The sequence below is a fragment of the Mugil cephalus genome, chromosome 11 (genome assembly GCF_022458985.1).
Source record: "Mugil cephalus isolate CIBA_MC_2020 chromosome 11, CIBA_Mcephalus_1.1, whole genome shotgun sequence".
NCBI lineage: Eukaryota > Metazoa > Chordata > Actinopteri > Mugiliformes > Mugilidae > Mugil > Mugil cephalus.
Window position 1 is genome coordinate 13,269,598 of NC_061780.1, and position 27,284 is coordinate 13,296,881.

At 43.3% G+C, this 27,284-nt stretch overlaps 5 protein-coding genes across 8 annotated transcripts; 1 reads left to right on the forward strand and 4 right to left on the reverse strand.

Annotated features, from left to right (window-relative positions):
- Positions 1 to 1,914: 1,914 nt before the first annotated feature.
- nr0b2a (nuclear receptor subfamily 0, group B, member 2a) lies at positions 1,915 to 3,341 on the forward strand. Its single transcript, XM_047599877.1, has 2 exons — positions 1,915 to 2,544; positions 2,655 to 3,341. The coding sequence occupies exons 1-2, from the start codon at positions 2,010 to 2,012 to the stop codon at positions 2,894 to 2,896; spliced, it is 777 nt and encodes a 258-aa protein (XP_047455833.1). The 5' UTR covers positions 1,915 to 2,009; the 3' UTR covers positions 2,897 to 3,341.
- A 138-nt stretch (positions 3,342 to 3,479) lies between these two features.
- kdf1a (keratinocyte differentiation factor 1a) lies at positions 3,480 to 8,853 on the reverse strand. The gene is made up of 4 exons (XM_047599876.1): positions 8,261 to 8,853; positions 6,905 to 7,941; positions 6,471 to 6,545; positions 3,480 to 5,730 (listed from the first exon to the last, which is right to left on the reverse strand). Exons 2-4 carry the CDS (start codon positions 7,920 to 7,922, stop codon positions 5,642 to 5,644), a joined length of 1,182 nt encoding a protein of 393 aa, XP_047455832.1. The 5' UTR covers positions 7,923 to 7,941; positions 8,261 to 8,853; the 3' UTR covers positions 3,480 to 5,641.
- A 243-nt stretch (positions 8,854 to 9,096) lies between these two features.
- Positions 9,097 to 11,367, reverse strand: LOC125017092 (trophoblast glycoprotein-like). Its single transcript, XM_047599959.1, has 2 exons — positions 10,780 to 11,367; positions 9,097 to 10,594 (listed from the first exon to the last, which is right to left on the reverse strand). The coding sequence occupies exons 1-2, from the start codon at positions 11,037 to 11,039 to the stop codon at positions 9,631 to 9,633; spliced, it is 1,224 nt and encodes a 407-aa protein (XP_047455915.1). The 5' UTR covers positions 11,040 to 11,367; the 3' UTR covers positions 9,097 to 9,630.
- Positions 11,368 to 11,516: 149 nt separating this feature from the next.
- LOC125017093 (transmembrane protein 222-like) lies at positions 11,517 to 15,490 on the reverse strand. The gene is made up of 6 exons (XM_047599960.1): positions 15,260 to 15,490; positions 14,945 to 15,029; positions 14,697 to 14,728; positions 14,504 to 14,600; positions 14,281 to 14,411; positions 11,517 to 12,263 (listed from the first exon to the last, which is right to left on the reverse strand). The coding sequence occupies exons 1-6, from the start codon at positions 15,376 to 15,378 to the stop codon at positions 12,176 to 12,178; spliced, it is 552 nt and encodes a 183-aa protein (XP_047455916.1). The 5' UTR covers positions 15,379 to 15,490; the 3' UTR covers positions 11,517 to 12,175.
- A 1,403-nt stretch (positions 15,491 to 16,893) lies between these two features.
- wdtc1 (WD and tetratricopeptide repeats 1) lies at positions 16,894 to 26,988 on the reverse strand. Of its 4 annotated transcripts, none has more exons than XM_047599609.1 (16): positions 26,904 to 26,988; positions 26,167 to 26,327; positions 25,528 to 25,611; positions 25,398 to 25,444; positions 24,551 to 24,662; positions 22,784 to 22,971; positions 22,513 to 22,695; positions 22,307 to 22,401; positions 22,080 to 22,195; positions 21,872 to 21,947; positions 21,669 to 21,765; positions 20,897 to 21,067; positions 20,583 to 20,818; positions 20,247 to 20,415; positions 19,310 to 19,502; positions 16,894 to 18,445 (listed from the first exon to the last, which is right to left on the reverse strand). In XM_047599609.1, exons 2-16 carry the CDS (start codon positions 26,212 to 26,214, stop codon positions 18,248 to 18,250), a joined length of 2,013 nt encoding a protein of 670 aa, XP_047455565.1. In that variant the 5' UTR covers positions 26,215 to 26,327; positions 26,904 to 26,988; the 3' UTR covers positions 16,894 to 18,247. The 4 variants fall into 4 exon arrangements, with proteins under 4 accessions (XP_047455565.1, XP_047455564.1, XP_047455566.1 ...); XM_047599608.1 differs by having other exon boundaries at positions 26,815 to 26,937; XM_047599610.1 differs by having other exon boundaries at positions 21,669 to 21,762; positions 26,713 to 26,929.
- Between the last annotated feature and the right edge of the window lie 296 nt (positions 26,989 to 27,284).

A 27,284-nucleotide genomic window follows, 5' to 3' on the forward strand; every position in this document is an offset into this window, starting at 1 on the left:
CTGAGCAGATGACCACGATTGGCCATTTTGTAGTTTTAATGCTTGTTGCGTGAAGGTTGTATTATTTAAACAGGGGTTACACATTTTTTTTACTCCCAACTTTACAGACACTTCCCCATCCATTAGTTCAACATCTGGTGTTTAGTATTGTTAAGTAAAATATGACTTCCTTCAAATTGAATTCAGGTTCGTCTGTGGTGGTTCTCAGTCATCCAGGTCATGGTAATCCAAAAGGCCTTTAAGAAGGAAACTGGGTTTGTAGTTTTTGCTGCTCATCCGAGTAGCCTCTTCGGTTCTAAGGGACTGGTGGGAAATAGGAAACGCCTTTTGAATTCAGGTTAGGGTTAGGACATGAGAAGTCGTGTACACAAAATACTTGGCTCAAACGCTCAGATCAGCGGTAAGTTGTGAGGAGACTGCTGCTAGGCAACTGTTGGCCTCTAGAAGTCACTGAGGCCGTGTTGGCAAGCTAGCAAGGCTTAGACTTGGACTTAGACTTTAATGATCCACAACAGAAATAAATTGGACAAAGTCGCTTAATTGTTACAAAAAGATGAGCTGTTATACAGGTGGATAGTGTAGGGAATAAAAAAAGTTCTGTAGCGTTCACTATGGGAGCCTCCGGATCAACTTGTTGGTCCTACTGATGTCTTTTTGTCCCCCAACAAATCACAGCAAAGTACAGGGCATGCACTACAAAAGACTGGTAGAAAGACTTTAGCAACTCACTACACACACTGAAAGACCCGAGCTTCCTGAGAAAGTGGAGTCTACTCAGGCCCTAAAGTCAAACTAAATGTAGGAAATGGAAAGACAAAACTAGAAGAATATCAACATTCATATCGTGACGCTACAAAGAAACCTCTGTTAAAATATATTCATTCACAAACTTATCTGAAAACGTCAAGGCCTCATGAAATCCTTTATAGCCTCTATTGGGATTTACATTTATGACACAAGAGAGGGCCATATATATGGGCTTTTCTTGTGAACACAGCATGGCACACACTTGGATATAAATTCCTACTTTGGCTTATAAGCCAGTGAGGTTCTCTGAGGTTCTCTGCATTTGTTTTTCAGTATTAATGTTCCCCATAGTCCTCAGATTTAAAGATGTTGTGAAAAAAAGTGGACCTTTGTTGCAATGCCACAAGTGGCCACTAGGACGAAATACCAGCAGGATAAATAGTGATGGTGTTCCCAGCTCCTTTATTACATCCATAGTAGATCCTCACAGAGCTGCTAGGTTGGCTCTACACTTACTAGACTCTGTTACAATCTTGAAAGCATTCAACCTGTTGGACACTGTGTCACAGTTCAGGCTGGCTGCCAGTTTGTCCCAGTGTAAGTCAGACTAATGACCTCACTATCTAGCCTATAGATGTGTAATGCTACCGGGAAGCCATGTTGGCCGATTTAAGTTCATTCTTTAAAAAGCAAAATTTCAACCAAATTAGAGTTGCAAAAATAGCATCAGTGTTCCAGGATTAGAAATAGGTAGGCCACATTTATTTAAAGAAAAACCACCGAAAAAAAAAAAATCCAAAAAAAGCTTCTCCTCACGAGGACTTAACTCATAGGTCAATGCACTCTTTCTGCTTTGGCTTCTTTCCAGCTCTACAAGTGTGATCTGGCAGTGTGCAGGGACACAACGTGGGGCTGATTACCTCTGCAGTCCTTGGTAGCTTGGTACTGCCTGGGTTAATGACACCTGCGACAAGATAAGGCCCAACCCTCTTGATACCCAAGCGATACTCCAGCAGCTCCTTTTCATTGAGAAAAGCTTATCGGTTTCCCGGGGGTTATTCTGTCAGTCACCTGGCAGACCACACGGTTGTTTTTCACATAGCGTATTGACAAGTCAAGGTTCACAGAGCAGGGTGGGTTGGCCTTATAAATACAGGGAGACTGGTGGTAGCAGCAGCACAAGCTCATAAAGAGTCTGGTGAGTCCTGTGAGAGGACACTTACATTTAACTACAGAGACTATAAAACTCTGAATAAGATAAAATGGATAATGGATGCTTTTGTTCAACCAGCTGCGATAGGCTTTCAAATCCTATCCTCTACAACATCCTCAGCCAAATGGATAGCAGCAAATCAAGCCAGGACAGCTTCAACTACAGTTCGGTACCTCATAGATGCAACTGTGAGGTGCGGAGGACAGTGTGCTTGAAAAGACCGTCCGAGATTTGTAAAGAAGCCTCGGGGGTTCTGGTTAAAACCCTCCATTTCATGAAGAATTTACCTGCCTTTAACCAGCTGCCTCCCAACGACCAGTTCGCACTTCTCAAAAGCTGCTGGGCGCCGCTGTTCATTTTGGGTCTGGCTCAGGAGCACGTGGACTTTGAGGTGACGGACACCCCAGCTGACAGCATGCTGAAGAAGATCCTCCTGAACCGCCAGGAGAGCCCCGAGGCGGAAAGGGAGCAGCCAACCATGGCCGGCGTCAGCAAACTCAACTCCTGCCTCAAAAAGTTCTGGAGTTTGGATTTGAGCCCAAAGGAATATGCATACCTCAAAGGGACCACGATATTTAATCCAGGTATGTTAAATGGATTTCATAAAAATAAATATTTCTCAATCGGCGCTGTGGTAACACAGTGCGAGAATGCATCACGCATGCATGTAACCCTTATTCGTTTCCGTCAACAGATGTGCCAGATTTAAAGGCAGCCCTCTTTGTGGAAGGACTGCAGCAGGAGGCTCAGCACGCCCTGAGCGAGGTGGTCCAGCTCCTTCACCCTGGGGACCAGGACCGCTTCGCTCAAATCCTCCTCACAGCCTCCATGCTTCAGAGCATCACACCCAGCATCATCACCGAACTCTTCTTCCGGCCGGTGATAGGCCAGACGGATCTGCTGGACCTGCTGGTCGACATGCTCTTCTACAGATAGAAGATTTGGATTTCATTATATATATAAAGACACTGTCCTGGAAAAATTTGAATCGTTTGTTTAGAAGTAATGACGCAGAACTTTTTCTTCACAACAGAACTTTTTCTTCACAACCAAAACATTGTTCCATCATGTAATGAAAGGACACCTTTAAAAAGCACTTACAATAGCAAACCAAACAAACAAACAAACAAAAAAAAACTGTGAATGGATGTACATGGGATTAGGAATTGCTTACATTTACAATGAAGCTGAGGTCACTTTAACCCAGTCCGAAAAGATTTTATCCACTGAAGCGGAAAAACAGTCCACGAGAAGACAGACGTTACCCGTCTGTCTATGTACTTGATCTATGTTGAAGATTTTTGTCGTCGTTGTTTGTCTCACTGCTGTAAATAAGTGTTTAAGACGTTTCTAATAAATATATTTTTCTACCTGAACACAACACTGTGTGTAAACGTAGCAGAGTATTTGTTTTATGGCTCCCCACAGTCCATTTGGCAACTCCATCGGGGCTGACATCATTAATGTTATGTAGCCAATTATTGCTCAAGTGCAATAAGTCAAGTTATTTATTTTTTTTTTCTGTCAAGCAATTCCAAAGTGCGGCCGTGCCGAATATGTGGCTAAAATGCTTTAAAATGTTCTGGACATATAGAGATTCAGATTTATCTGTCATCATTAATTTAAACACTGGCGAGACGAAAAGGTGAAAGCACACTGTGACGCTGCATTTTCTCCAACTTTTCAGGCGACGCTATAAAAGTTAATTTACTGTAATTTCCAGTTTTATATTACTCAGTGTCATTTTATTATATCATACTGAAATGACAGGGTCAGACATCGGTGACTTCAGCGTTTATCACGCTGAAGGCTTTTATCACTTCTCTCCTGACCGAGAAACTGATCAGTGCCTCTTGTATGTTTCCATTACAACCACAAATGCTCGAGATTGTGCTACTTTGTCTCCCTCTCATGGAGAAGAGTGGAAGTCACGTGTTTTTTTGTTTTGTTTTGTTTTTTTAAAGAAAAAAACAACAAAAAATGAACAGATACAGAAACTGACTTCAACTTAAAGGACGCACACATTACGGTATAAAAGCCATAAACAAAACCTTCATCGAGCGGTCATAAAACTGAGTAAAGGACACGAGATGCAAAACCCATCGTGCAATAAAAATCTGAGGCCTGCTCTGAACAATCTGCAGGCTATATTTTATATAGAGGAGGCCCTCTTGATTTCGTGCTACCCTGTGGTATGTTAGTTGTGAAACAGTGAGCTTTTACATGACACCTCATACAGGTAAAACAGGAATGTGCTGGTGGGGGCAGTGAGCCAGAGGAAACGGGGTTACACAGACCAACTGAAACATGCCACAGACAGAACAGCTTCTTTCTCTTTAGGCTTCGTCGAGGACTGATTGATCTGTGTGTTTGTTGGCCAACAATTTAGCATCCGTTTTCCGGTTTTTCTTTAGAACATTATATTCTACATAAGAGCAGATGTCTGCCTTATTTTCTCTCTTCTCAAATCACTGTAACGCGGTAATGCATTATTAGCAGAAAATCTCTATAGGCCAATTGTTAAGAGTGTATTAATTATTAATTAATAACCTCTCTTTGAGAATGCCAATAATTACTTATATTCCTGCTCCAGCAGCTATCATCTAAGCCCACGATGCAAAAAGCAGAGGTATATGTTGGTGTGTGTTAAGAATATACATATTTGTAATTGTAGCTCAGTTGATCCAAAGCAGGATTCCAGGAAAGACTCCTACAATCAGGTGGATGTTATGCACTGCTACTCCCCTTTACAATAAATGACAAAGGCAAACCCCAGGATTTTATTTCCTTTTTGTCAGAACCAGCCAAACAAGTTCTTTCTTTTGCTGAGGGTGGAAAGAGCCTGCTCACTGCAACACAGTGACCTCAGGGAGACGAGCTTGACAACAATAATCCGAGAGATAAAGAGGAAAAGCAGGCTCAAAAGACAGGGCAAGAAAACTTAGCGAAGGGAAGACTTGCTGATTAACGAGAACTAGTAACGTGCTGTAAAACAAACCGAGCTACCATTCAGGCTTTTGTTTTTTTCAGGCTTGTGTGTAGAGAGAGGGCGTAATGGCTGACTGGAGGCAAAGAGCAGCGAAGATGTGAAATGGATAACCCATGAAAAGGCCCTAAACAGGCATGAAAATTTTTATTTTGTTAAAAATTCAACTTATTGGTTAATTAAAAAAAAAAAAAAGTGGTCAACAAACCACAAAGAAACACAGACTTAAGAATATTCACATAAAAAAAATGGCTTATTCCTGTAAAAACATGCATTTCAGGAGTCCAGAGAAATGGCAGGAGTCAACAAGCGCATGCATACATAAAATACATGCACAACAGCTTGCATAAACAAGAACAAGGACGAGAATGAGGACGGTTATGGTCTACCATCGCTTACTCTCTTCCGTAGTTGTTTTTCATTCGAACACTGAATACAAATTCATGGAAACGTACACTGTCTTCCCCGTGTGGAAAAAAGAAAAAAAAAAAAAAGTCTCATCATGGGTCATCTGTTGGAAAGTCCTTGAATTTAAATGACACTCAAATAGCAAACAGTCGGAGAAGGACCACCGCCCCCAGGGGTAAAAGGTGCTCCACTCTGTAACAGCCTAAATGATAGCAGAAGGATGAAATTGTCCATGTTGGTGGCTACATTCTTTCTCAGTATGGGTCAGTTTTGTTCGTTGATGATACTCAGAGAAGCAGAGGAGCCCCCGAAGAGTCTGTTTCGGTGTTGTGATGGTAGGCCGAGTAGGCCGTGGTGGTGGTGCCGGACGAGTATGCTGCAGGGGGGGGGGACATGAGAAATGAAATGTAAATTTAGAAAGAAATAAAAGAAACACAGCATTAATAGAGCGGACGTTATATATTTCATAAAACTGTCGAACTTAACCCGGATGTCGACACATTCCCAAGCCACACTGTGGTGTACCCTCATTCAAAGACATGTAACAGGACACCTTTTAAACACCCGCTTCACAGAACAGCAAGAAGAAAAAAAAAAGAATGCGCTGCGTGGTAATCCATCTGTAACCCAAGTCGTTCTCTAAAATGACATAATAAATCAGGGGACATTATGTGGCGTATATTTAATGTGACTCGATCTGCTGGTCGAGCAGGTGGTGTCATGACTGCTGGGCTGGAGGGGAGAATGAGGCAGACGGAGAGGTAGGTGTTAGGTAGCAGAGGTGGGGAGGAGGCCTCTAATGAGCGAGGGATTGTAATATGCAGAGAAAAGGGAAGGAATGCGCGTCTTTCACTGCTTAAAGGCTGGTATGTTGCTGGAAAGTAGAGAGGAGGTGAGAAAATGCCTACAGCTGCAGCAGATACAATGGGTCGCAAAGGCCGATTCACACAGCGGGGTTGGTAATTATACCTCAGCGACCAGGACAAATAACGATTGTAGCTCGCTCTGTACAATGCATTAATGTTATCATAGGTAATCTATCTTAATCCCTTATTTACGTCGAAGACAGAAAAGGACCCGAGCGCCTGCTGTGGACAGCTCCCTGCGTGTACTCACTTCTCCCGCTGTAATGTCTCATTTTCCTCGCCAGCTCGTCTGATGGCGTCTGCTCCGACACTTTCACCTCCGGGACTGCAGCGAACAAAAAGAGCATAAATGTCAACACGAGGAGCTCCCGCAAACAACGATGCCCTCCTGCTTTAGAGTTATTACGGTCATCTGTGCTACTGTGCAATGTTTTTGCAGACACCCCGTGCCTGTATCAACTTGCCTCTGATTAACCAATTGTTATTAGCCATGTAAAAGGCCTGGTGTAGTGAGGTTTATAAGCATGAGCCAAACAAAGAAGCTTGAGCAGCGTTCCAACAGACTCTATGAGTCATTTGAGGAAGACGGGTAGTATGATTTGTATATTTGGTATGCTGCAGCCAGGCGGTAGTGAAACGGGTTGTGTCATATTGGTAAAGCATTAATCAGCTTAAAGCTCTTACAATCGCTGCTCATCAAGGTGTTGGTCATGGTCTCGTTGCCGCTGTCAGGGAGAGTCCCGTCGCTCCTGCCGTTAGGCCGCTGTCCCGATGCCTGGTGGCTCTTGTTTTTCTTGCCCTTGCGCGTGCTGATGCGGATGACCCCGTGCACCAGCTTGCACTCGGCCTCCTGCTCCTCCAGGTTGTAGTCCTGCGCGATGCTGTAGATGAGCTCGCTGATCTCGTTGGTCTTGCGGGAGAAGGAGGAGTCGGAGGTGCACTTGGCCAGCTGGTCGATCTGATGCAGGGCGTACAGCTCCAGCAGCTTCTTGGTGATGAGAGAGTCAATGTCCGTGCCCGTGTCGCTCAGGTCGTCCAAGTCATAGTCGTCGCGGGATAACAGGCTGGTGTTGCTGACCGGCCGCTGGCTTTCCCCCTTGCCAGTCGTACGGGTCCGTTTGGTGGGGGCAGCCGAATACTTTACTGTCTTACCTGCGATGCGCACGTCCTGGTAGCGGAAGCTGTCGCTTGGGGGCAACTTGGAAGGCTTGGTGGGCTTGCTGGACTCCACAGGGGAACCACAGGGGTTGCTGAAAGCCATGCCATTGGGGGGGTGAGGCTCGCTCCCCGCTTTAGGGGGGTGATCTGTGGAGGTCTCGTTTACAGGCAGGCAGGGCTCTCGGCTGCCGTAAAATCCACAGGTCAGCACGCAGCAGATGAGAGCCTTGCAGTCACTCCAGCCCATAGATGCGCAAGAGCCACAGGCATGCCTGCTGGTGGGAGCATTGTCCGCCGACCCCGGAATAAATCCTATCGTCTCCGAGCCCCGTGCTGTGCCGTTTCGAGGGTGTCCCCTGCTGCGACCATACTTGTTCTCCGGATACCTGGAGTGGTCGTGCAGGTGCTCCCCGTGAGGATCCTTGTACGAGTCTTGGCTGCTCTCCCTGGATATAGTCCGAGTGTGTCTGTATTTTTCCGGTCTGGAGCTGGAGTGTTTGTGGTGGCGGGGCGCCTGGGGAGCCCCCGTGCTGTGGCCAGGCATGCCTCAGAACACCTGGGACCTGGTGTGGGAGATGAACAGTTGAACAGAAATTACAGCCTGCCTTAAGCCTCCCCCCTCTCACCGCCACACAGACTGGCAGCCTTTAACACATCACAGCATGTTTCTCTGACCAAAGCGCACAGTAAATAATCCTGCAATGATATTCCGAGAATGTAAATAAAGCGAATGCATTGATTGCTGCTTTGATAATACCGTCTCCCGGGTCGTCGAGGACCTCACGCTGGCCTCACAGCAGGCGTGCAGGAGAAAAACAGCTCAGACCAAACCCCATTCACCATTTAACACCTTTTCATTTTACTTGCAAAGCGTCCACTCACCGCATAAGAGGAAACAGTTTGTGGCTGCGTTTAATCCCAGACAACGCGTTCGCCGAGCCAACCGCGGAAGTCTCGCAGAGGAGAAAACTTCTGCCTGCGCTTCAAACGGAGAAAAGAGACGCGGATCTCGACCGCCCACGATTTTTTTCCTTTCCTTCCTTTCGCGGGACTTAACTTCCACCAAACAACAAACTTTGGAGAGGCGAACTCGGAAACGGCGCCGCCTCGACCGAACAACGCGCCTCAACTCATCGGCGTCGCCGTTCCCTCGGTTAAACTGTACAGTCTTGTGATGCCGACGGACGGTCTTCCAATGTTTGGCTATTACCTGCGGCTACACCTAATCCCAGATCCAACACCCACCCACAGGTGAGTCGTGACGTCACGCGAGGAGGCGGATATGAACGCGCAGAGGAAGGAGGTAAGGAAGGGAGAAAGACATGGGTAAACAAGAACAAGAACAACAACAACAACAAAAATACACAGCGACGATTTAAAACAAGAAATAGAACAACAAAAGACAGCCAACAGAGAAACTTGTGACAAGTGGATTGTCTAATTCATGCGCACATGCCGCCAGGGCCCGACAGGCACACAGAGGTGCGCAGCTGCAGCACCAGCAGGTGTAGACTTCCAAACAATATCCTTCATTCTGCCCTATTTCTTCCCCTCTACGGAAACACTTAATCACCCACTCTTTGAGTGGAAACAGCGGGGCCGCCTCACCTGGAGAAAAAAATATGAGTCTGCCGTGGAGCTGGAGCTTGTTGCACTGTTTTCACAATAAAATAGCACAGCACCAAGAAATTTAAATATTTATGGTGTTTTTCTTTTCTTTTTTTTATTAATATTAATGCAAATACAATCACGCATTGGATGCAATATCTGTTAAAATCACAGCATGAGCAACACTAAGCACAATAAAGATGTAAAATTGTTTAAATGTAAAGGCATTTCCCTCCTGTTTGCTCCTGAAGCATGCACAATACCTAGTTTAATATACTGTTTATTACAGTTTTTTGTTAATATGCAAGCAGTATACTGTAAAGATATTCAAAGGTATGATACTATACTATATACAAATAATATACTATACTATATACGGCTAAATAAATGTCGTATAAACAAACAACAAAACAACTGAGATGGGATGTAGATTCTATAGTGTTTCTAAAGTAGCCATTGTATTTTGTCATTATAAAATGTATGATAAAACACACAATCATGCTCTAGTACCTCAAACACAAAGGCACTTTTCAAGGTGAAGCTTATAGGTTCTAGCTGCAGAATGTACAAGATAATCATGAAATTAAATTAAATAATAATAAAAAATCTGGTGTAAACTATTTACATTTGCCTTAACTTATGGATCATACAGGATGAGAGGTCGTCACCTGTTTGACTTTTGTGTCTGAGGGAACCTGGACAATGCAAGTGTCATTGGGCGGCTCCTGTGAGAGAGCTAATCCTAAATGCCGCTGCGCCACGCTGGCGTCTGCTGCGATGTGGCCCAGCCGAGGGTCTGAGTCAATCTCATAGCGGTAGTGGTAGCCCTCCAGAACATCCTGGCAAGCTTCTCTCATCTCAGTGATCCACTTCTTCATGCCGTTGCGGTTCAGGTAGAGCACAAAGAGAAAAACCATGCCCACGAACCCCAGCACCACCCCTAGGAAGACATAGGATGTCTGTAGGGAGAGGTCTGTCACCACCGAGGGGAGTGGGACAACACACCCAATGTCCTCGACATTGAGCCCTCGCAGTCGGGTGCTGGTTAATGCATCTGGCGACGCGCATCTCACGGCTTCCACATCTACGTGAGCTTTAGTGTTGTTCAGCCATTCCACAAAATTATGGATCTCACACGAGCAGGTGTAGGGGTTGTTACCGAGAAGGATTCGGATGTCCCCGAGCTTCTCCAACTCTTGGAGAGAATCAGCCCTGAATGTTCTGATGGTGTTGTGCGTCAGGTCCAGCACCTCCAGGTGATTCATGCCAGAGAAGGTCCCGCTGTACACTGCAGCCAAAGAGTTCTTGGTGAGGAAGAGCTGCTGCAGATTGGGGAGGTGAGAGAACAACCCCGGGGGCAGCAGGGCCAGGTGGTTCCCAGAGAGGTCGAGGCGGAGGAGACCTCCGAGGCCACCCCAGCGCAGAGCCGTGGTTAGGTCTGTCAGGGCGGTGAAGTTGTACAGAGAACGGCTCAGGTTGAGCTCCTGGAGGGGGCTGCCAGGTATGCTGAAAGCCTCTGGATGGATCAGAGCCAGCTGGTTGCCACTGAGGTCCAGGAAGCGCAGGTTGACGAGGGCAGAAAAGGTGTGGGATGCCATCTCTGTGATCCTGAGAAGACGACTAACACTGTGACATCTGATCTCAGACACGTAATGCATCTCAAATAAATAAATCGATTTAATATTTATTTAGTACACATTAAGGAAGAATATGGCTTAATATACATGACTTAAACAAAACAAAACAAAACAACAACAACAAAAAAACAAAAAAAAAAACACTGACATTCTCACCTGTTATTGCTTAAAATAATGTTAGTTACATTCTCCAGCTCTGTAAACGAGTCAGGTCCAATCTGGTTCACAATATTCCCAGTGATGACGACAGTCCTGGCATACCCTGGAATATTTTGTGGCACCATGAGCAAATCCTTGGAAACACATTTCACCGTGCGGGTGACAGTGAAGCACTCGCAGCCAAAAGGACACTCCAAGCACTGATATGGTGCACAAAGAATAATACCCCAAAACACGCGGACCGCAAAACTATACATGTCTGAATTATAGCCAAATTTAAAAAAGTAAAATATTTGAAATTACAGCAGAGAAAAATGTGATTCCATTTGGCTCAGGAAATCCTGTTCTTTTGTTCTCACAAACTAATCAAATGCTGCAGATGTGGCAAAGAGCGCTCGGCGCAGCGTCAGTCCCTCCTCATCGGCTCCACTGTGGGAATAAAGGTTCCCGTAAATTGATGATAGTTCACATCACACAGAGTCTGCTGGATGAAAAAAGGTATGTGGTTCCCTTAAAGGTACAGAGGACCATCAGGGCATCCACAGCCTGTGACCTACAGCACATTCGGCTGTAGGGGACATGAAAAAGCTTTCCATACAGTGAGCTACTAAAACAGAAGCATTTAAATGATTTATAACAATAAATAATACTTATTTAAACAAATCAATTAAGTGCATACATGTCATGTAGTGTTAGTCATCTTTTGTGTAATTCAACGTTTCAGCTTGGTGATCCAAAGTTGGAAATAATTTAATTTCTGTCTGGAACAAATAACAACAACAATATACTGCACTAATAATAAAATAATAACAAAATGTCGGTTTTTACGCATCACAGGAAAATGGATTCATTTTTTCCACACATGGTTCTTTCTATCTTTGGTAGCGGCTCATATCTCTTGGACAAATAATTGATGAACACGTTCGGCAATAAGATCTCGCAATCCATTTTGTAGCGATTCGTCACTGAAATGTACATTAGCCGGTCTGTAAGACACATTCATCACTGTCCTTCATGAAAAAAACATCTCCGCAACTCAAAGGCATGACTCCACCTTGGTGCGACCTGGAGGAGATCGTCCTCCTTTGTGACGAACACACATATATATCAGTATCACACAGACCCACAATGTGTGAAGAACACTATCTGAAGAGGTGATTTACAGATACTGACGTATACCTGAATGAAACGAAACACACTATTTACACACAAAAGTAATCATGTATTTCAAAACTAGCCACACACTTTAGCCCTAAATCACCTCCTATAGGCTGGATCGCTAGAAATTACGACACGAGTGGATTATTTTTGTACTGACAAATGTCCCATCAGAGCGCATCATTCAATGTATGACCAAAGTCTGTGATACGTCTTGTCATCTCGTCGTGCTGCATTACTGCAGGTTGAATGTTAGGATGACCGTGGCGAGGACCCCGCTGAGCATGAAAAAGGGCAGCCAGGTCTTGAGGAACGCGGCCCAGCTGGAGGACAGAAGGAGAGGATAATTGCGTTAGAGTGATCATCAACATCTGGGTATCGATTGCGTGGCAGAAAGGTTAAAAACTGGTATGTTTTTGCACGGACAAGGACACGTGTGTTCAAGTATCACATGGTGTCTTTACTCCCAGAGGGCCCGGCGCTCTCTCTGGCCCGCGTCCTACTGTCCCATCCACCCAGCCGGCGTAGGGAGCCCCAGCGGAGAGGTGACCTCCAGTGGTGACACAGAGGGGAGCGCAGCTGTCAGTGATGAATTACATGACCTCCCTTCTGTTCAAAAGACTCCAGTGCCGTGGGAGTGTGTGTGCACAGAGGCAGCACAAACTGTGACGCCAGCGTTCCCTATGTGGGTCAGCGGAGAATAATGAGGGGGGTTCTCTGAGCCATATGTCTCTTAATGCTCACCAGTATCCAGCAGCAGAGCATTGTAACAGATTGTGTACATGTTTGTGGTGAAGATGCTTCCACTGTGTTTGGCCTAGTATTGTCCATGTTTTCCTTCAGATGGGTTTTAATTCTATTACACAAAGATGTGCGGATGCGCCAAGTTGTGGATGAAGTGTGAGACAATTAAAGCTACAGCAGAGAACTTTTATCCCCTCCTTTTGGCAGTAAGAAAAATTACACACACACTCTGGAAAAAGGCGTTTGACATATACATATACATATTTCTGGATGCCAAGTTTCTTTTATATGTTAGAGTATTAAAAGAAACTTCCCGGACCACAATGTGCCTGTGCCCAGCTTCGGGTCTTGGTGCCTTAGAGTTTACGTCCGTCCCTCAGTGGACAAGGCGACAGTGTGTGACAATACACACAACAACAAAATGTTGATGCAACAGTCCAGTATAATACATTTGCAGTATAACTGAAAAAAATAATCACAATGCAATTTTAAATTCTTAATATTAGTTATCAATAAGTATCGGCGGAACCATAACCTACTGCCAGTTTGAAGGTCTACTTCCTACTTTCACCTTTTTTCTTTCAAAATTTTGACTTTATTCTCAAAATTTCAACTTTTTTCTTGTGCATGATGAAAAAAAAATCTACTTCCTCTAATTTTTTTTCTGACGGTTGGCCCTACTACTCTTCTGTACTTTTACATCGAGAGATTGGACACTTTTCTTGAACGCTACTTAGATTGATGTGAGACACGCTGACTTCATGGAACCTTAGTTACATTAGAAACTCTCATTAGTGTAAAATGCATGTGAACACATGAAAACCTGCCACAGACAGCAGATTTAAACCTCTATTATACAGTCAAATACAGAGGGGTTTACCTGCTACTGATTAGCTAATCAGTTTTGTATAAAATCTTTCAGCGAGGGCTTGAATGTAAAGGATGTTCATTTATACAGTACGTGCATTTGTAGATTCAAACTCACAAGCTACCTAACGTAGACACACTCTGTTCCTGTCAGGATGTGTGTCTGGTAACACAGCATTTTGACTTCATTATGGGGCAAGTTTCAACAGAGAAAAAAATACTTCTGCAGAGGACTGTGTAGTTCTACAACTGATTCAGGCAAGGAATTATATACGTATAATATACATGACGTACAATTCTCAGTAAATAAGTTAATTGCTGTTAACTGTTCATCCCTTATTTTGCAGTAAATGACTGTTATAATCATCTCTACTGTGCTCAGGTCACTTGTTTGTCTACATTGCTTTTATCTGAATTATTTAATTCTCGAATCTTTGGTGGGGATAATGATTTCCAAACGGAATTACATGAGAGATTTCCTGACTAAAATCCTGTATGAGGGGGACCTTTGAGTTGGTTTCCAGACATGTGATGTGCAGCTGTAGCTACAAATGCTGACAAGTTCATTTTTCTTCTTTTTTGGTAATAGCAGGAAATTCAACTAAAAATATCAACATTCACCAAAAAAACAAAAATATCATGGAGTAGGAGGATCCACGCATGTAAGACGGCAGCTTGGAAGTGTGGCAGTTTTAAGGCAAAACAAGAACAAGTGGCTTAAACACTTACCTCACATATTTGCCGTGAATGAGAGACAGCACACCCAGGTTCACCATGTTCCACGAGGTGCTGTTGTCGTAGCGCATCAGGTTGAGGGCCATGGCAACGTGGCAGTAGCAGTTATCAAAGCACAGATTGTGCTTCAATAAAAAAGTAAGAAAAATGTAGTTATCATGTTAGTATTGTTAAAGGTTTAGTGATTAAATGGAAAAACTCATAGAAACCGTCTTACCGGCCTGCATTTGTATTCCTCTGATGCGTCGTGCACTGCTTTGTCCCAGGTAGCTGAACCATTTCCACAGACTTTGTCCACGTCAAGCTTCCAGTATCTGCAATATTGGTTAAGAATATTGCATTTTAACTTAAACGTGCAATCTGGTCACGACTTACTTATCAAAATATTATTAAACTACAATAAAACTTACTTTGTTGGTCTGCCAAATCCCATGCTGTCCTCCTGGAAGTAAATGGTGACACTGTCAGCTCATGTTTGAGTGCCATTTGGAATTTCTTGAGTTATTACTTGTAAATTACATGTACAAAATAAAAAATTTCATGATTATAGTAGATTTACTCTGGAGGCCTGCTGCACTTTGATGGTTTTTCATTTTAATTACATCCCTATTGCGTGATGTAACACGCAATATCAACCATGTGTCAAAGCGGTACTTACTGAGACAAAGTACGATCCTGCAAAATCCCGTATGACTCCAGCAGAAGTGCATATACCCATGTGACCAATGAAGGGGAGCACCCACCTGCAGGATGCACCGTGAGACGCGTGAATGCATGAGTCACTGTACGATGTCCACAGTACATTTTTAATGCGTCCTTGTATTCAAAGAGTGAAAAACAATCAGCTGCATTACATATGACGTTTTAAGAATAATAACAACCAGTCGCCCGATCCGAGCTGTAAGCTGACACATTTAAAGCTAAGCTTGCAAGAGCAGGGACAGAAAGGGTTGTAAATGTGTTGGCTTCTCACGTCAGAATAGGAATAGGTGTCCAGACGATGCAGTAGGGGTAGCGGCAGGTTTTTCTGTCGGTCTTTAAGAAATCCCCGGGGTAGTTCATCATTATGTCGGTTTCGTCCAGCTCCGCCATCACAACCTGCTTGGAGATGTCAGTGACGCAGAGCCCGAGAGACACACGCAGCACGCAGTTACGCCGCCGTCGCCTCCGCGGACAAAACCAAATGGTCGGTCCGTGAACGCAACGCTGTCATATGCGCGCCGACTGCTGTGTTTGTTTACCGTCAGTGACTGGGATTTAATAATCACTCCTCACCGGTAGTCCACGTTTATATAACAAAATAATTACACTGTATCGGCATTTATTTGGATCCCTGGTTTCAGTTTCTGTTCTATGGCGGTATTTGCAAACGAATAATGTGTTAGGCCTACTGCTAGAGGGGATGTAGCTTATTTTACAATAAAATTGACTACTTCACAACGTTTAATGTGCTTGTGTGTATGTTTGACCCTTGTGCCTTCATACGGACAGAAGTGTTCTTTTCGTCTTTTTCGTTTTATATTTTTTATTTTTTTATAACTTAGCAGTGGTGATGCTTTTTGCTATAATATTTGACAAAAGTGTGTATTTTTAATATACAACATTTCAAATTCAAATGCCATATTGTTCTTTTACACTGTGTAACCTAGAATGTTGTTAATGTTCCTTAATTTTTGTGTCTGTGTAATTGAAGAGGTTTAAACTAAACTTTTTATCACTTTACTTCAAAGACACTTGAATCAGAGACCATGTGAACAAAGTCAAAATACACAATTTAATTTTTAATGGAATTTGTATTTTTTTCCCCCTACAGGAGCAAAAAATGCATCAAAATCAGAGTTGTTGCTGATGATTATTACAGTTTTGGATGAAGTGTCACACAATTAAAGCTACAGCAAAGAACTTTCATCTCCCCCTGTTGGCAGTGGGAGTAATTACACAAACACACGCTGTGGGAAAAGGGTTTTTGACATATGCAGTCTACAAACTGTTCTCTTTTCTCACACACTTTAAGGAAGGACGCTCTGTTATTTTTGTATCATTGTCCATTCTCTTTTGTCAGTCCTCTCAACCGATGAAAAGTCACACCATCGCTTTGTTTTTTCAACTGTCATAATCCCGCCCTAGAAAAATAAACTTCGCATTAAGATTATGGTAAATATTACAACATTTGTGACGCAACCACAAACACCAAAAGTTGGTTGAAATTATGAAATTAATTAAACATTTGGTATTTGTGATCAGGACTGAAGCTGATTAAGAGATTTATGTAAAGAAAAACAAACAGGATGCGAGTGTTAAATTATCATGAATGGGAGCAGCTTTACTCTTATTTGGCCTACACACTCACGCTCTGTCAGGAGGGACCTTTAATCACTACAACTTCCAGTTCTCCTAAAGCTGGGTCACCTCATTACTGTAAAGTATATGGGGCATGAGATGCCATGGTTGCTTACATTCGTTGTCTGGTAGTCAGCAAAAGCTGAGAGCAGGGCAGACACTGATATATGAGCTGAAAGTTCACACCGTATACCCTCACTGGCAGTTTATCTTCCTAACCTAGATAGTATTCTGAGAAGAGGAACAAAGGGAAAACAATATGAAAAAGAAGGTGTTCAATAATTTTATTCTTTGTTTTGTTTGCAACAACAGTTATTACAGGATCCCTCGAAGAAAAACAGAGTATCTCAAATTAATGAACAAAGTAAAACACATGGAAGCCTGTGTGATGCATTTTGCCAAGGACTCATTCATTCAGCCGACTTGAGGGCGAAGGAGACTCAATGAGCTGTTATCTGAGCGACAGATGACAACTATGTTCAGAGAAGCCTCATGCAAGCGGGGCTCAACACCTGACTGCAGGCGAGGAGGATGAATGCTAGAGCCGCGCAGCTAGAAGGCAGGACCCCCATCGCCACCGAGTACTTTGCGTTGCATTGTTACGTACCACAAATTAGCATGTGTCCCACTTAAAACCAACACAAGTTTGACATCAACATATCATCTCAACATGAAGTGGGACTAAACCAAAAAAAAAAAAAAAACGGCGTTAGAGTTTTTTGTTTTTTTTTTTCCTTTTTTCCTTATCGGCATCTTGTTGACTCGTCAATAATCTGCTGTAGTTAAACGTCTTAACTAAAAAAGGAGCCAAAATGATATTTCAATGAAACAGAGAAAATAAATCTTAACCCGTGGCCGTCTAAATGATGCATGGCAACCTTTGGCAGAAGAAACCCCTCGTTTTTCCTGACAGTTGTAAACTAAACAAAGCTTATAAATAAATTTCAGTGGAGCAACACTGGCAGCGTTCACAATCTGAAGAGCGACAGCGAAGCCTGGGCTTCCTGCCGCCAAAACTCAAACGGAAAATAGGATCGAGTCTAACTCTGAATGGATGGTGGGTGCGCGGCCTTTCTGGGGATGATCAGGCGCTGTGACATTTTGCTCCACCCGTGGAGCAGACGTGGAGATGCAACAAAGCACCGGTTTTCCGGTCTGATCCTCCGTGGAAAACACCATCCGTGAGGCCGCAGTGACCTGAAAATAGGTCGGCAGACTGCGGGTGCCTCCTTCTATGTGTTGCGTGTCTTTCCAACAAAAACCTGAGGAAGGATAAGTGCTGAACTCCTCCTTCTTCGTGAGAAACTGGGGAGTGACGTGGAAGGTGCTTTCCTCAAAGGTGTCCCCGTGCCACCGTAGGGTGGAGGGACAGGCTGAGGTGTCGTTGGTGCTCTGAAGGGGAGAGAAGGATGTTGTCTCTACCCTCCCAAGAGTTGCTCTCCCCCAAAGTGGTCTCCCCACCTGTCCTTTCACGGGACAGGGGAGGGCGATGCATAGTGCAGAGATGTGACATGACATTCACTCAATGTTCTGTCAGACGGAGGGGAAATAAAGATTCAAACGGGAGCATGGAGAGTGCTTTGCTTCTTAAATCCATTCCACAGAATGGATGGCTGTTTGTTTAGCTTGGCCTGCACTGTACTTGTCCCTCTGAGCTGTCTTCATCGTCTGAGCCGTCCGGACCAACACCGCGCAGGCCGGTGATTCGGTAACCCATGTTAAGCAGCATTACCTCTAGTGGATCAGCGTTCATACGTCGCTGATTTGCCTGAGCGGCCCCCTCCATGTCCTCCACCACGCGCCCATTATCAGTGTCCGTCTGCAGAGAACACAGATCAAATATAATTCCTATGACATGAATTGCATACATCTTGTTAAAACATTCCTTCAACATTTCAAAACCAAGGGCTGGGCGGTATTCCCGATCATATCGAATAATGGTATTTTTTTTTTGTTGTGTTCAATGTAGTGCTTCTAAACGTGCCTGGTAAAGATGGAAAGGTCCAAAAAATGAAACAGCAGAACGAGAAGACTTGTGCCAAAAAAAGGTGACGTGTTGTTTGTTTAGGTTTTTTCAGGGTGACCAGATGTCTCCAGTTTTTAAGGACAGTCCCCGTTTTGAATCACCTGTCCCCCAGCTGAATATGTCCCCATTTTTCGATTTTTATGAGCGAGGAAAAAAAAAAAAAGTTGCGCGCAGACTACAATTATTACGGTAGGCGGCCGCGTTGCTGTCGACATTACAGACATAGCAGTTTAAAGATGAATAAATATGTCAAAATAAATGAAACAGTAATTGTTCTTGTTTCTTCATTAAATTTTGATAACATTTAACATTTTTTTCTTTTTTATTGCTGATCTGATCTGTAAATGTCTCAGGGTTTCCACTTCAGCAGGCAGGTTTTACTACTACTGTGGGATTATTCTACAATATTTACTCATCATCACAGTAAAATAGTCCATCCTTACTCAATCTACTGCATTAATTCCTCTCTCAAACAGTAGAAAATGTTGTGAACACGTGATTATACATGAAGAAAAAACAAAACAAAATACGGTGATACTGTCAGAATTATGAAGAATACTGTGACGTACATATTTGGCCCAACCCTGCCTGACAACTGCCCAACCCTATTATTATCTGATTTTGGTATAAATACACAGAAAAGTAAAGCCTGTTTACCTCTGGCCTGGGATTCCATAATCGAACTACGGGGTCGATACCACTAGTAGCCAGGAAGCAGTAGCTGGGGTGGGGCTGCAGACAGTTGACTATGGACTCGTCTCCCTGAAGGATCCTGACCAGATTGGTTGTCTCCTTTTCCCAGATAAAGAAAGAGCCGTCGTCTGAGCCGCTGACTATGTATTGGCCTTTGCTGTAGAGAGAAAGAAAACATTCAGACGTGCGTGACAAGCCCCGTTTTGTGGGACATGGAGCATTTACTGGGAATTTAAGTGTTTACCTAGAAAACTCTTTAACCGTTTTTACGCCGAACGTCTTTCAAAATATTTGTTTATGTCACTTTTGTGTGTAAAAGAGTTTCCCGGCTGACACGGCGCACAGCGCTGAATGAGAACTGAAAGACTGGGTTTAATCATTCAGAACTGTTAAACTAGCCACGGTGAGGGGAAACAGGATGAGTTGAAAGTTCAAACGACAATAGTCATTAGTGAGATAACATTGAGTTTCTCTGAGATATCAGAGACGGAAAGCTGCTATTTAGAAGCTGAGGGAAAGTTTTTATGAGTGCCTTGATTCACGATTTGACTGAACAGAATGATCCATAAGTGTCACATCACAAAGACTTATTTTGCATTAACCTAAATTGCACATGTTAAATGAGGCTGATATGAGAAGAATATAGCGGAGATTAAGGAGCTGGTCCATAAATCCTCTTGAAGGTTGTGCAACTTTAATCCGCAGCTACTAGAGCGACTATCACTAGTTCTTTTCCACTGAAACAGTAAATGTTTAATGGGCATGTTCAACAAAGACGCCGCAGATTAGATTTGCTCCCGTGTTAAACCGTGCCGACAAAGACCCGATCAGATTTTATTACGGAGCTCGTGACTGCCCCCTGGTGACACCACAGTGAAAATCAGCAGTTTGATTTACGGACCTTCCAAAGAAGTTGGCCTCTTTGATATCAGTGGTCGTGTTGCAGTGGCCACAGTATCTGTGCTTGTAGTCAAAGCTGTGCTCTCTCAACACCAACTCATCCTCAGGGATGGACTCCTTCCGGCTGAATGAGTGGAACCGAATGGAGCTGTTGGCCTTCTTGTCTTCTCCTATGAAGAAAGAAAAAAGAACATACAACCAAAGCCTGTTATTTACCTGTATATGTACACTGACGTTTTTACAATACTGTTTTAATTAAGCTAGTATCTCACTCTGACTGCTTATAAAAATGTTGTTAATAACCAGCAGGATCCAATACAATTTCACTCTTTCTCACCTGAGTCCGTCTTGGAGTAAAGAGCGGCCTTGATGTCCTTATCTAAGGCATCGCACGCACTACTGTGCGCCTGCTCTGGAAACTTTCCTTTGAAATCATCCAGGCACTCCAGAGCCTCTGCCACATACTTCAGCTCAAACAGACACCGCGCCAGTCTGAAATGTGCCTTCAGGTGGCCGGGGTTTAGAGTCAGAGCCTTCAGACAGTCCCTGAGGGCATCGTAATGGTCTCCGTCCCTGGGAATCGCAGACACAAACACCTGATAACCACTTCCAAAAGATAATGAATGATCTCTCGAATGAAACGACACCTACCACTTGCGTTTCATGTAGGCAGCGGCCCGATTCCCATATAGCATGGCGTTACAGCTGGCCTGATGGATGCCTAAGCTGTACAGCTGGATGGCCTGCGTCCACTGCTGCCGCGCGAATGCATCGTTAGCTTGTTGTTTTATCCTCTCCAGGTGAGGAGGGAGATCAGCAGAACTAAAACAATGAGAGAAAGAAGGAGGATTTTTAAAATACTATTAGGCCACGTTTACACGAATAAGACCGTTGGGTGTTGGACGTTTAGGCCGACCGTCACGACGGATCCAGATTTTTCAATGACTGGAATCGCACCTTTTTCCGAGGGTGAAAAAGACAAAAACAGAGCCTGTGCTGTTTCTTTTTTTCCCTATTTGTGTGGACGTCTGACTACCAACACAATGTCATTGCCTTGCCCCTCTAGCCCCAGACGTCTCATAGCAACAACATCAATGGCGGACCACAGGTTTGTGATCAGATATTGACCCTTGTTGGGTGACTAGGGCAAAATATACTGTTACTTCACCACTATGATGAGATAAAAAGGAATACAGGCTGTAATCTGGACAGTTTGTTTGTATACGGCGCGCAGAGTTGATGTGCATGCTATTCTTCTTCTTTTTTTTAAATGAGTTCTGCAGCAGAAATAGTGCCATGCATGGGCCTGGGATATGTACTGGAGCCTTTCTACAACTAGATGCAACGGATCGACCTTTACAGAGAAACTCAAACTTTCTGCAAATCAGTGTGTAACAACAAAGAGAGACCAAGAGGACATTACCTAGACTGAATTTTGCTTCCTGCAAAGCGAATGTGGCTGGCTGGAAGGTGAATTCCATTGGAGACGCCATTGGTCGTCTTTCCGTTCTGCACATCTGCTGGAAATCCCGAGGTTGAGAATTTACCAACACGTCAACAGACACAATCTTTATGGATTTCAGAATATAGTGTAATTAAGTCTTAGTTAAGACAGCGCAGTCCTACCTGCTGATGACTGGCATTTTTTTGGAAGCAGGAAGGTATATGGCCTCTGTTTGAATGTCAAGTCAAACAGATACACCTAGAAGAGTCATAAAAATTAAACAATCATTACCGAACTGCAAAACAAATGGGAGGATGTAAGGAGAATGCCACTGTAATCACCAACTAACACCTCTTCTCATCGCTCTTTGTTTTTTTTAAGAAGCATTACCTGTTCTCCACCCATGTTAACCAGCAGCTCAGTGCCATCTGGACTGAAGGTGACATAGGTGGCTACTAGGACCCTGAGGCGGTTATTATAGTCTGGCAGTTTCACAGGCAGGTGCCCTGAAGCATTCAGACAGAAGATTATGTTAAACCACATTCTTCACAGCCAGCTTATCTGCAATTAAAAACATATCCTGGTGTTTTAATGTAAATCCACCTTGAGCCACACACCTGCAACATAATACTGTCCCGCTCCATCGGGGATGGGCCTCTGCCTGTCACAGAAGGTGTGCACAGCTGCTGATGTACTCTGACTCACAGATTTCCTGTATAAGGAACAAAAATACTTCTCTTTGTACAGCGCCACAGAACCATCCACATTTGAGCAGTGGCTGTTTAAACACTGCCACAGGCTGATACACCAAAACTTAACTAACCTGTAGTTGTGAATCATCCTGATGTCGTAGAGGCGAACAAAAGGCCCGTTGGCTCCCACCGCCAGGTAGTTGTTGTCCCGCGGATTGACAGCTAGACACTTGGCCTCGACCAGCTGACCACAGAACTCTGTCAGGTCAATCAGTACCTCAGAGTGTTTACTGTTCTCCCTCAGGTCATACTGCCTGTAATAAACAATGAGAAATAAACTTATCACATCTACTAAAGTCAGCAACCGAATATATTTTGACTTGTGGCCCTTTTGGTGCTGACCTGATGATGCCGTCTTCTGCAGCACTCCAGAAGGTGTTGGGCCACATGGGGGCTGTGGCGATGCGCTTCACTCGGTTAGTGTGATCGGAAAACATGTGGATGGTTTCTTTCACCGACAGGTCATGCACGTGGACCTTGGTGTCGGCTGCACCCGTGACCAAAATTCTATCCCCGGTGTGAGGGAGAAACTGCATGGACGCACAAAAACGCAAACAAAAACTGTGAATTTATTTACAAACAAGCATGAAAATTAACATTCCTCTAATATTCCGGTTTGTTTGCAGCAAGAAATAAAGAATAAACACGGTCTCCTTTTTCATTCCTTCAACCGCCTTCTGGAAAAGGTTGCAACATTTGTGCATACTCAAAAGCCTGTGGTCTTCAACAGTAGGTGTGTTTCTCCTTTGACCAGAAATGTGAGCTTTTCTTTTCAGAATGCACCTCTTCTCATGCAAACTAAGCCGATTGAACCGAAGAATGATCCTTAACCCTCCAAAGCCCGTGATCACACCAGATTAATCACTCGATTGCTATTCATTTAACTTTTGTATGTGTGCATATCCATCCTAAGCTTAAATATGGAACCTCAAAAAAGCTTCACTGTGAATATTTAGAATGTTTTAATGTCAAAAATATTACATTTTCTGTAGCCGTTGTTGTATATTTTTCAGCACACAGTCTATACAATATGTACTGTATGAAAACCAACTATCAGGTCATGTAGGGGTGACTATATTTAACATGGTAAACACATTAAATACATGATAGATGAAGCCCAAATCAAAAGTAGCTCAAAACGAGGGGTTAAACCTGAATAATATTGACACAGCCCATGTGTCTTAATCAGATAATGTTGCATCTGGAAAAAGTAAGAATCCTCATATCCACATCCTCATAAAGGGAGATTAAGTTTTATTACAGTTTGTTCTACTTCATTTAAACCTGTTGTCCTCATGAGTGGACGGTTTAGTCTGCCATCTAGTGGTAGCAAAGGGTCAATACACTAGTCAGTGTGGAAACATGACAGCAGATTAATTCCACAGGTGATCACAGGACAAAAGTGGACGAGGTAGAAAACATAAGTGAATTCCACAGTTGTAACTCATGTATTTATTCTCATTAAAGTTTAACAAATGTTATCAATAGCAACGAGGTACAATGTTAGCAAGTACTCGTTTGAGGAAGTTGGTACTTCACTGTTCTGTCTTTGCTCAGTCATGCTCAGATATTAAAATAAATAGTTTTATATTTAGTCTCACATTGGGTGATGTTTTTATAATACAAATAATGAAATAATCCCAGTGTCCACCAATGAGGACATTGTGTTCAACAATGATGCTTTATACATCTTAGGTCCTACTAATCTCAAATACTGTGGAAAAATTAAAGACACAGACCAAATAAAAGCTCGGGTCTCAGGAGGATATGGTTTAGATTGCTCCCATTAAATGATATAACAGTGGAACATTTGCGTGCATGTAAATTTACTCGTTGTCTTTCAAGCATATAGTGATTCAACCATGTCGGTACCCACAGATTAAGACATTATTGAGTTGCATACAAAGACGCCTCATACAGCCGGTCTGTCAGTGGGACTACAGTATTCTGTACTACGGATCGTAGTCGGATTAATGGCTTAAAATAGCACCACCACATTATCCCTCCAGCATACCTCACCTCAAGGTAGAGCAACATGTCCCAGCAACATAATCCAACAAGTGACTTTACGCCCTTCGATACATACAGCATGCATTCAGTTCTCCTCACCTTTACGGAGAAGATATTGGCCGCATGACCTGTGTGCATAGTTGTAAGCTTCTTGTGTTTGAAAGGATCCCAGATGATGGCGTGTTGATCATCCGAGCCTGAAGCCAGCAGGCTGAGGGTAAAGACAGCAGCAGAGAGGTGAAAGGTTTATATATCACGTCGATGTCACGTAATTCAACGTCTATGACATCATGTAATGTGTCACGTGTTTTAAATACTGCAGGTGTGGACAGCGGGACGTCCATTCACACACACGTTAACATGCGCAACATTTGTACGCTGCAGTAATTATTTATAGGCCTCAGAATTAGGATTTATGCAATTTATGTGAAAAATATTTAATAATTTAAAAACACATTTCTAGAAATACACTCCAGTACATTGGGTACAATAGTGAAAATAAACTAAATCTAAGGATTCATAAATGTTATTGTATTCAGCCTTTGTTTAATGTAACTGCTGTGCTCAGTTGTTCATTCACCTGTGTTTTCATTTTGGAGGATGCAGTTTCTAGTGCTACTGAATTGCATTGTACCACTGTGTGCTTTGCATGCACTATTGTTTCGAAAAAGCACCACTTAGCCAGGGGGCTAGGCCAAATAACCTTTGTGTTTAATTCAATACAGTTTAACAGCCCTCCAAACTACATCCTCCAATTGAATAAAAAAAAAACTTTCTTACACCGTTTCAACATAAACTAAACATTACAATGAAGCTATGTTTTAATACAGGACGGTTTAATTTTACCAATGTTCTGTATCACTATATTTGTCAATTGGAGTTCAGTGAATCTGGATATTTATCAGCTATGATGATGTTCACCATAGTAAAACTCTGGAAAACTTACTCTCCGCGTTCGTTCCATTCCAAACAGTTCACACAGCCACTATGGCCCTGTTGAGAAACATGACAAAAACTGTCAGAGGAAGATATAACGAGACACAAAAGTATCCTGTCATGTTTGGACTCTTCGTGACCTGGAGCTCGGCCTCTAGTCCCAGTCTCTTGATGAACGGGTCAGTCACGTGATAGGACCTTTGGAAGCCGGATACTCTCTTGTCCTGAGGGCAAGAATCACAAATGAGAATGGATGGGGAACGTCCCACTCAGATCCTGTGTTTAAGTCACAGGTGTCAAACAAACAGCTTAAAGCGGCCTGTCATAGGGTCAACTCTAGCCAGCGGCATGAATGTGCAAAGTGAAAAAATTACATATGAGAAAAAAATTAATTATGCAAATTAATAAATGTCTCTCTAATTTGTCCACTGTTTTAGTATGAGAAGTGGACAGAACCTAAATTCCAGACCCAGAACGAAACATCAGAGAGCAATGAGCCCAAATTAAAGTTTTTTTCTCTTAAGGAATTAAAATTTTTTGAAGGACAGTTTATTAAAATGTAAACATTCTCCTTATTGACCTGTTCTTTGCACTGTCATGAGCTGTCATTACGTGTAGGTTAACATGATATTGTGTTACTGATCAGACCCGCTTGAGATCAAATCAGGCTGAATGTGGCCCCTGAACTAAAGTGAGTTTGACACCCCTGCTTTAAGTCGAAAACACATCGTTTGTCAACCGGTACCACCAGCTCATGCTCTGGCACTCGTTTTGCTCACCCTGATCTGCCTGTGCAGAATATCTCTGGTGATGTTGATAGTAGTCATGGCCTCACCACAAAAACAACAACAACAAAAAAAACATAAATCAGGCTCTGGGCTGGAGGTTTCCAGGGGTCAGAGTTCAGATGACATTTAGTCTCTCCTTCCTTGTGACAGACCTGTGAAGGGGGAAGAGACATATAGTCAGACCACATCATAAAAGACTGACACTTAAGCAGTGGTGCAATGTTAATCCCATTTAAAGAGGTCGAGACAAACACCAGGTATTTCACCAATTCACTAAACAGATGTAGCTGAAAGGCTGCAGCCTACATCACATAACGTTAGCCGGTCCACAGACTTTGCTCCACTCCACAGCCACACAAAGTGTTTCTTTCCGTGAACGGAATCATGAGCTAACCGGCAAGTGTTAGTAACGCAACTCCCTCGGCACAACAATGCTACGTTTGTCAACAGACTAACAATTATGTGACTATTCACCCGGCGTTAGGCCACTAGGAACCTAGCCACCTATGCTGCGGGCCTTTCACCAAGTAGCGTTACCTTGCTAGCTAAACAAGACGTCCACTTCGTGTAACGTTAACATTTGCAACGCTTTCGTTTTAATTTGCGGCGGCCAAACAAATCTCATCGCTTTCCTCGTACCAGAAAGACCTCTGTCAAGACGTGTCCATAATGATTCGAGGAATAAATTGCACTCTGTGTGAGTTTGTTGATGGGATTCCGGCTAATACCTTGTCTCTGTCTCTGACTGAACGCAGCGCTCCTCCCACCGAACGTAAACAACACGGAGCAGCGAACTCTTCCGGTCGAGGGCACGAGAGGAGGGGGCGACGTTTCAGGATAAAAGCACCGTAACCGTAACGAGCGCGGTGTGTCGTCAACAAACGTTTCACACCGCTGCAGCTGTTAGGCTGTAATGCCAAGGTCAATATATAATTAAGGGACTTTTGAAGGATATCTCTTGCATACATTTATATTAAAAGTAAAACTAACAGTAAAAAATAAATAAAAGCCTGTCTTTACAAAATCTATAATTATTTATTGTGGAAACAATTACTTGATCAGTGACCAGTTCTCACTAAAATGTCAACTAAATAACCGTCCGAATTTAA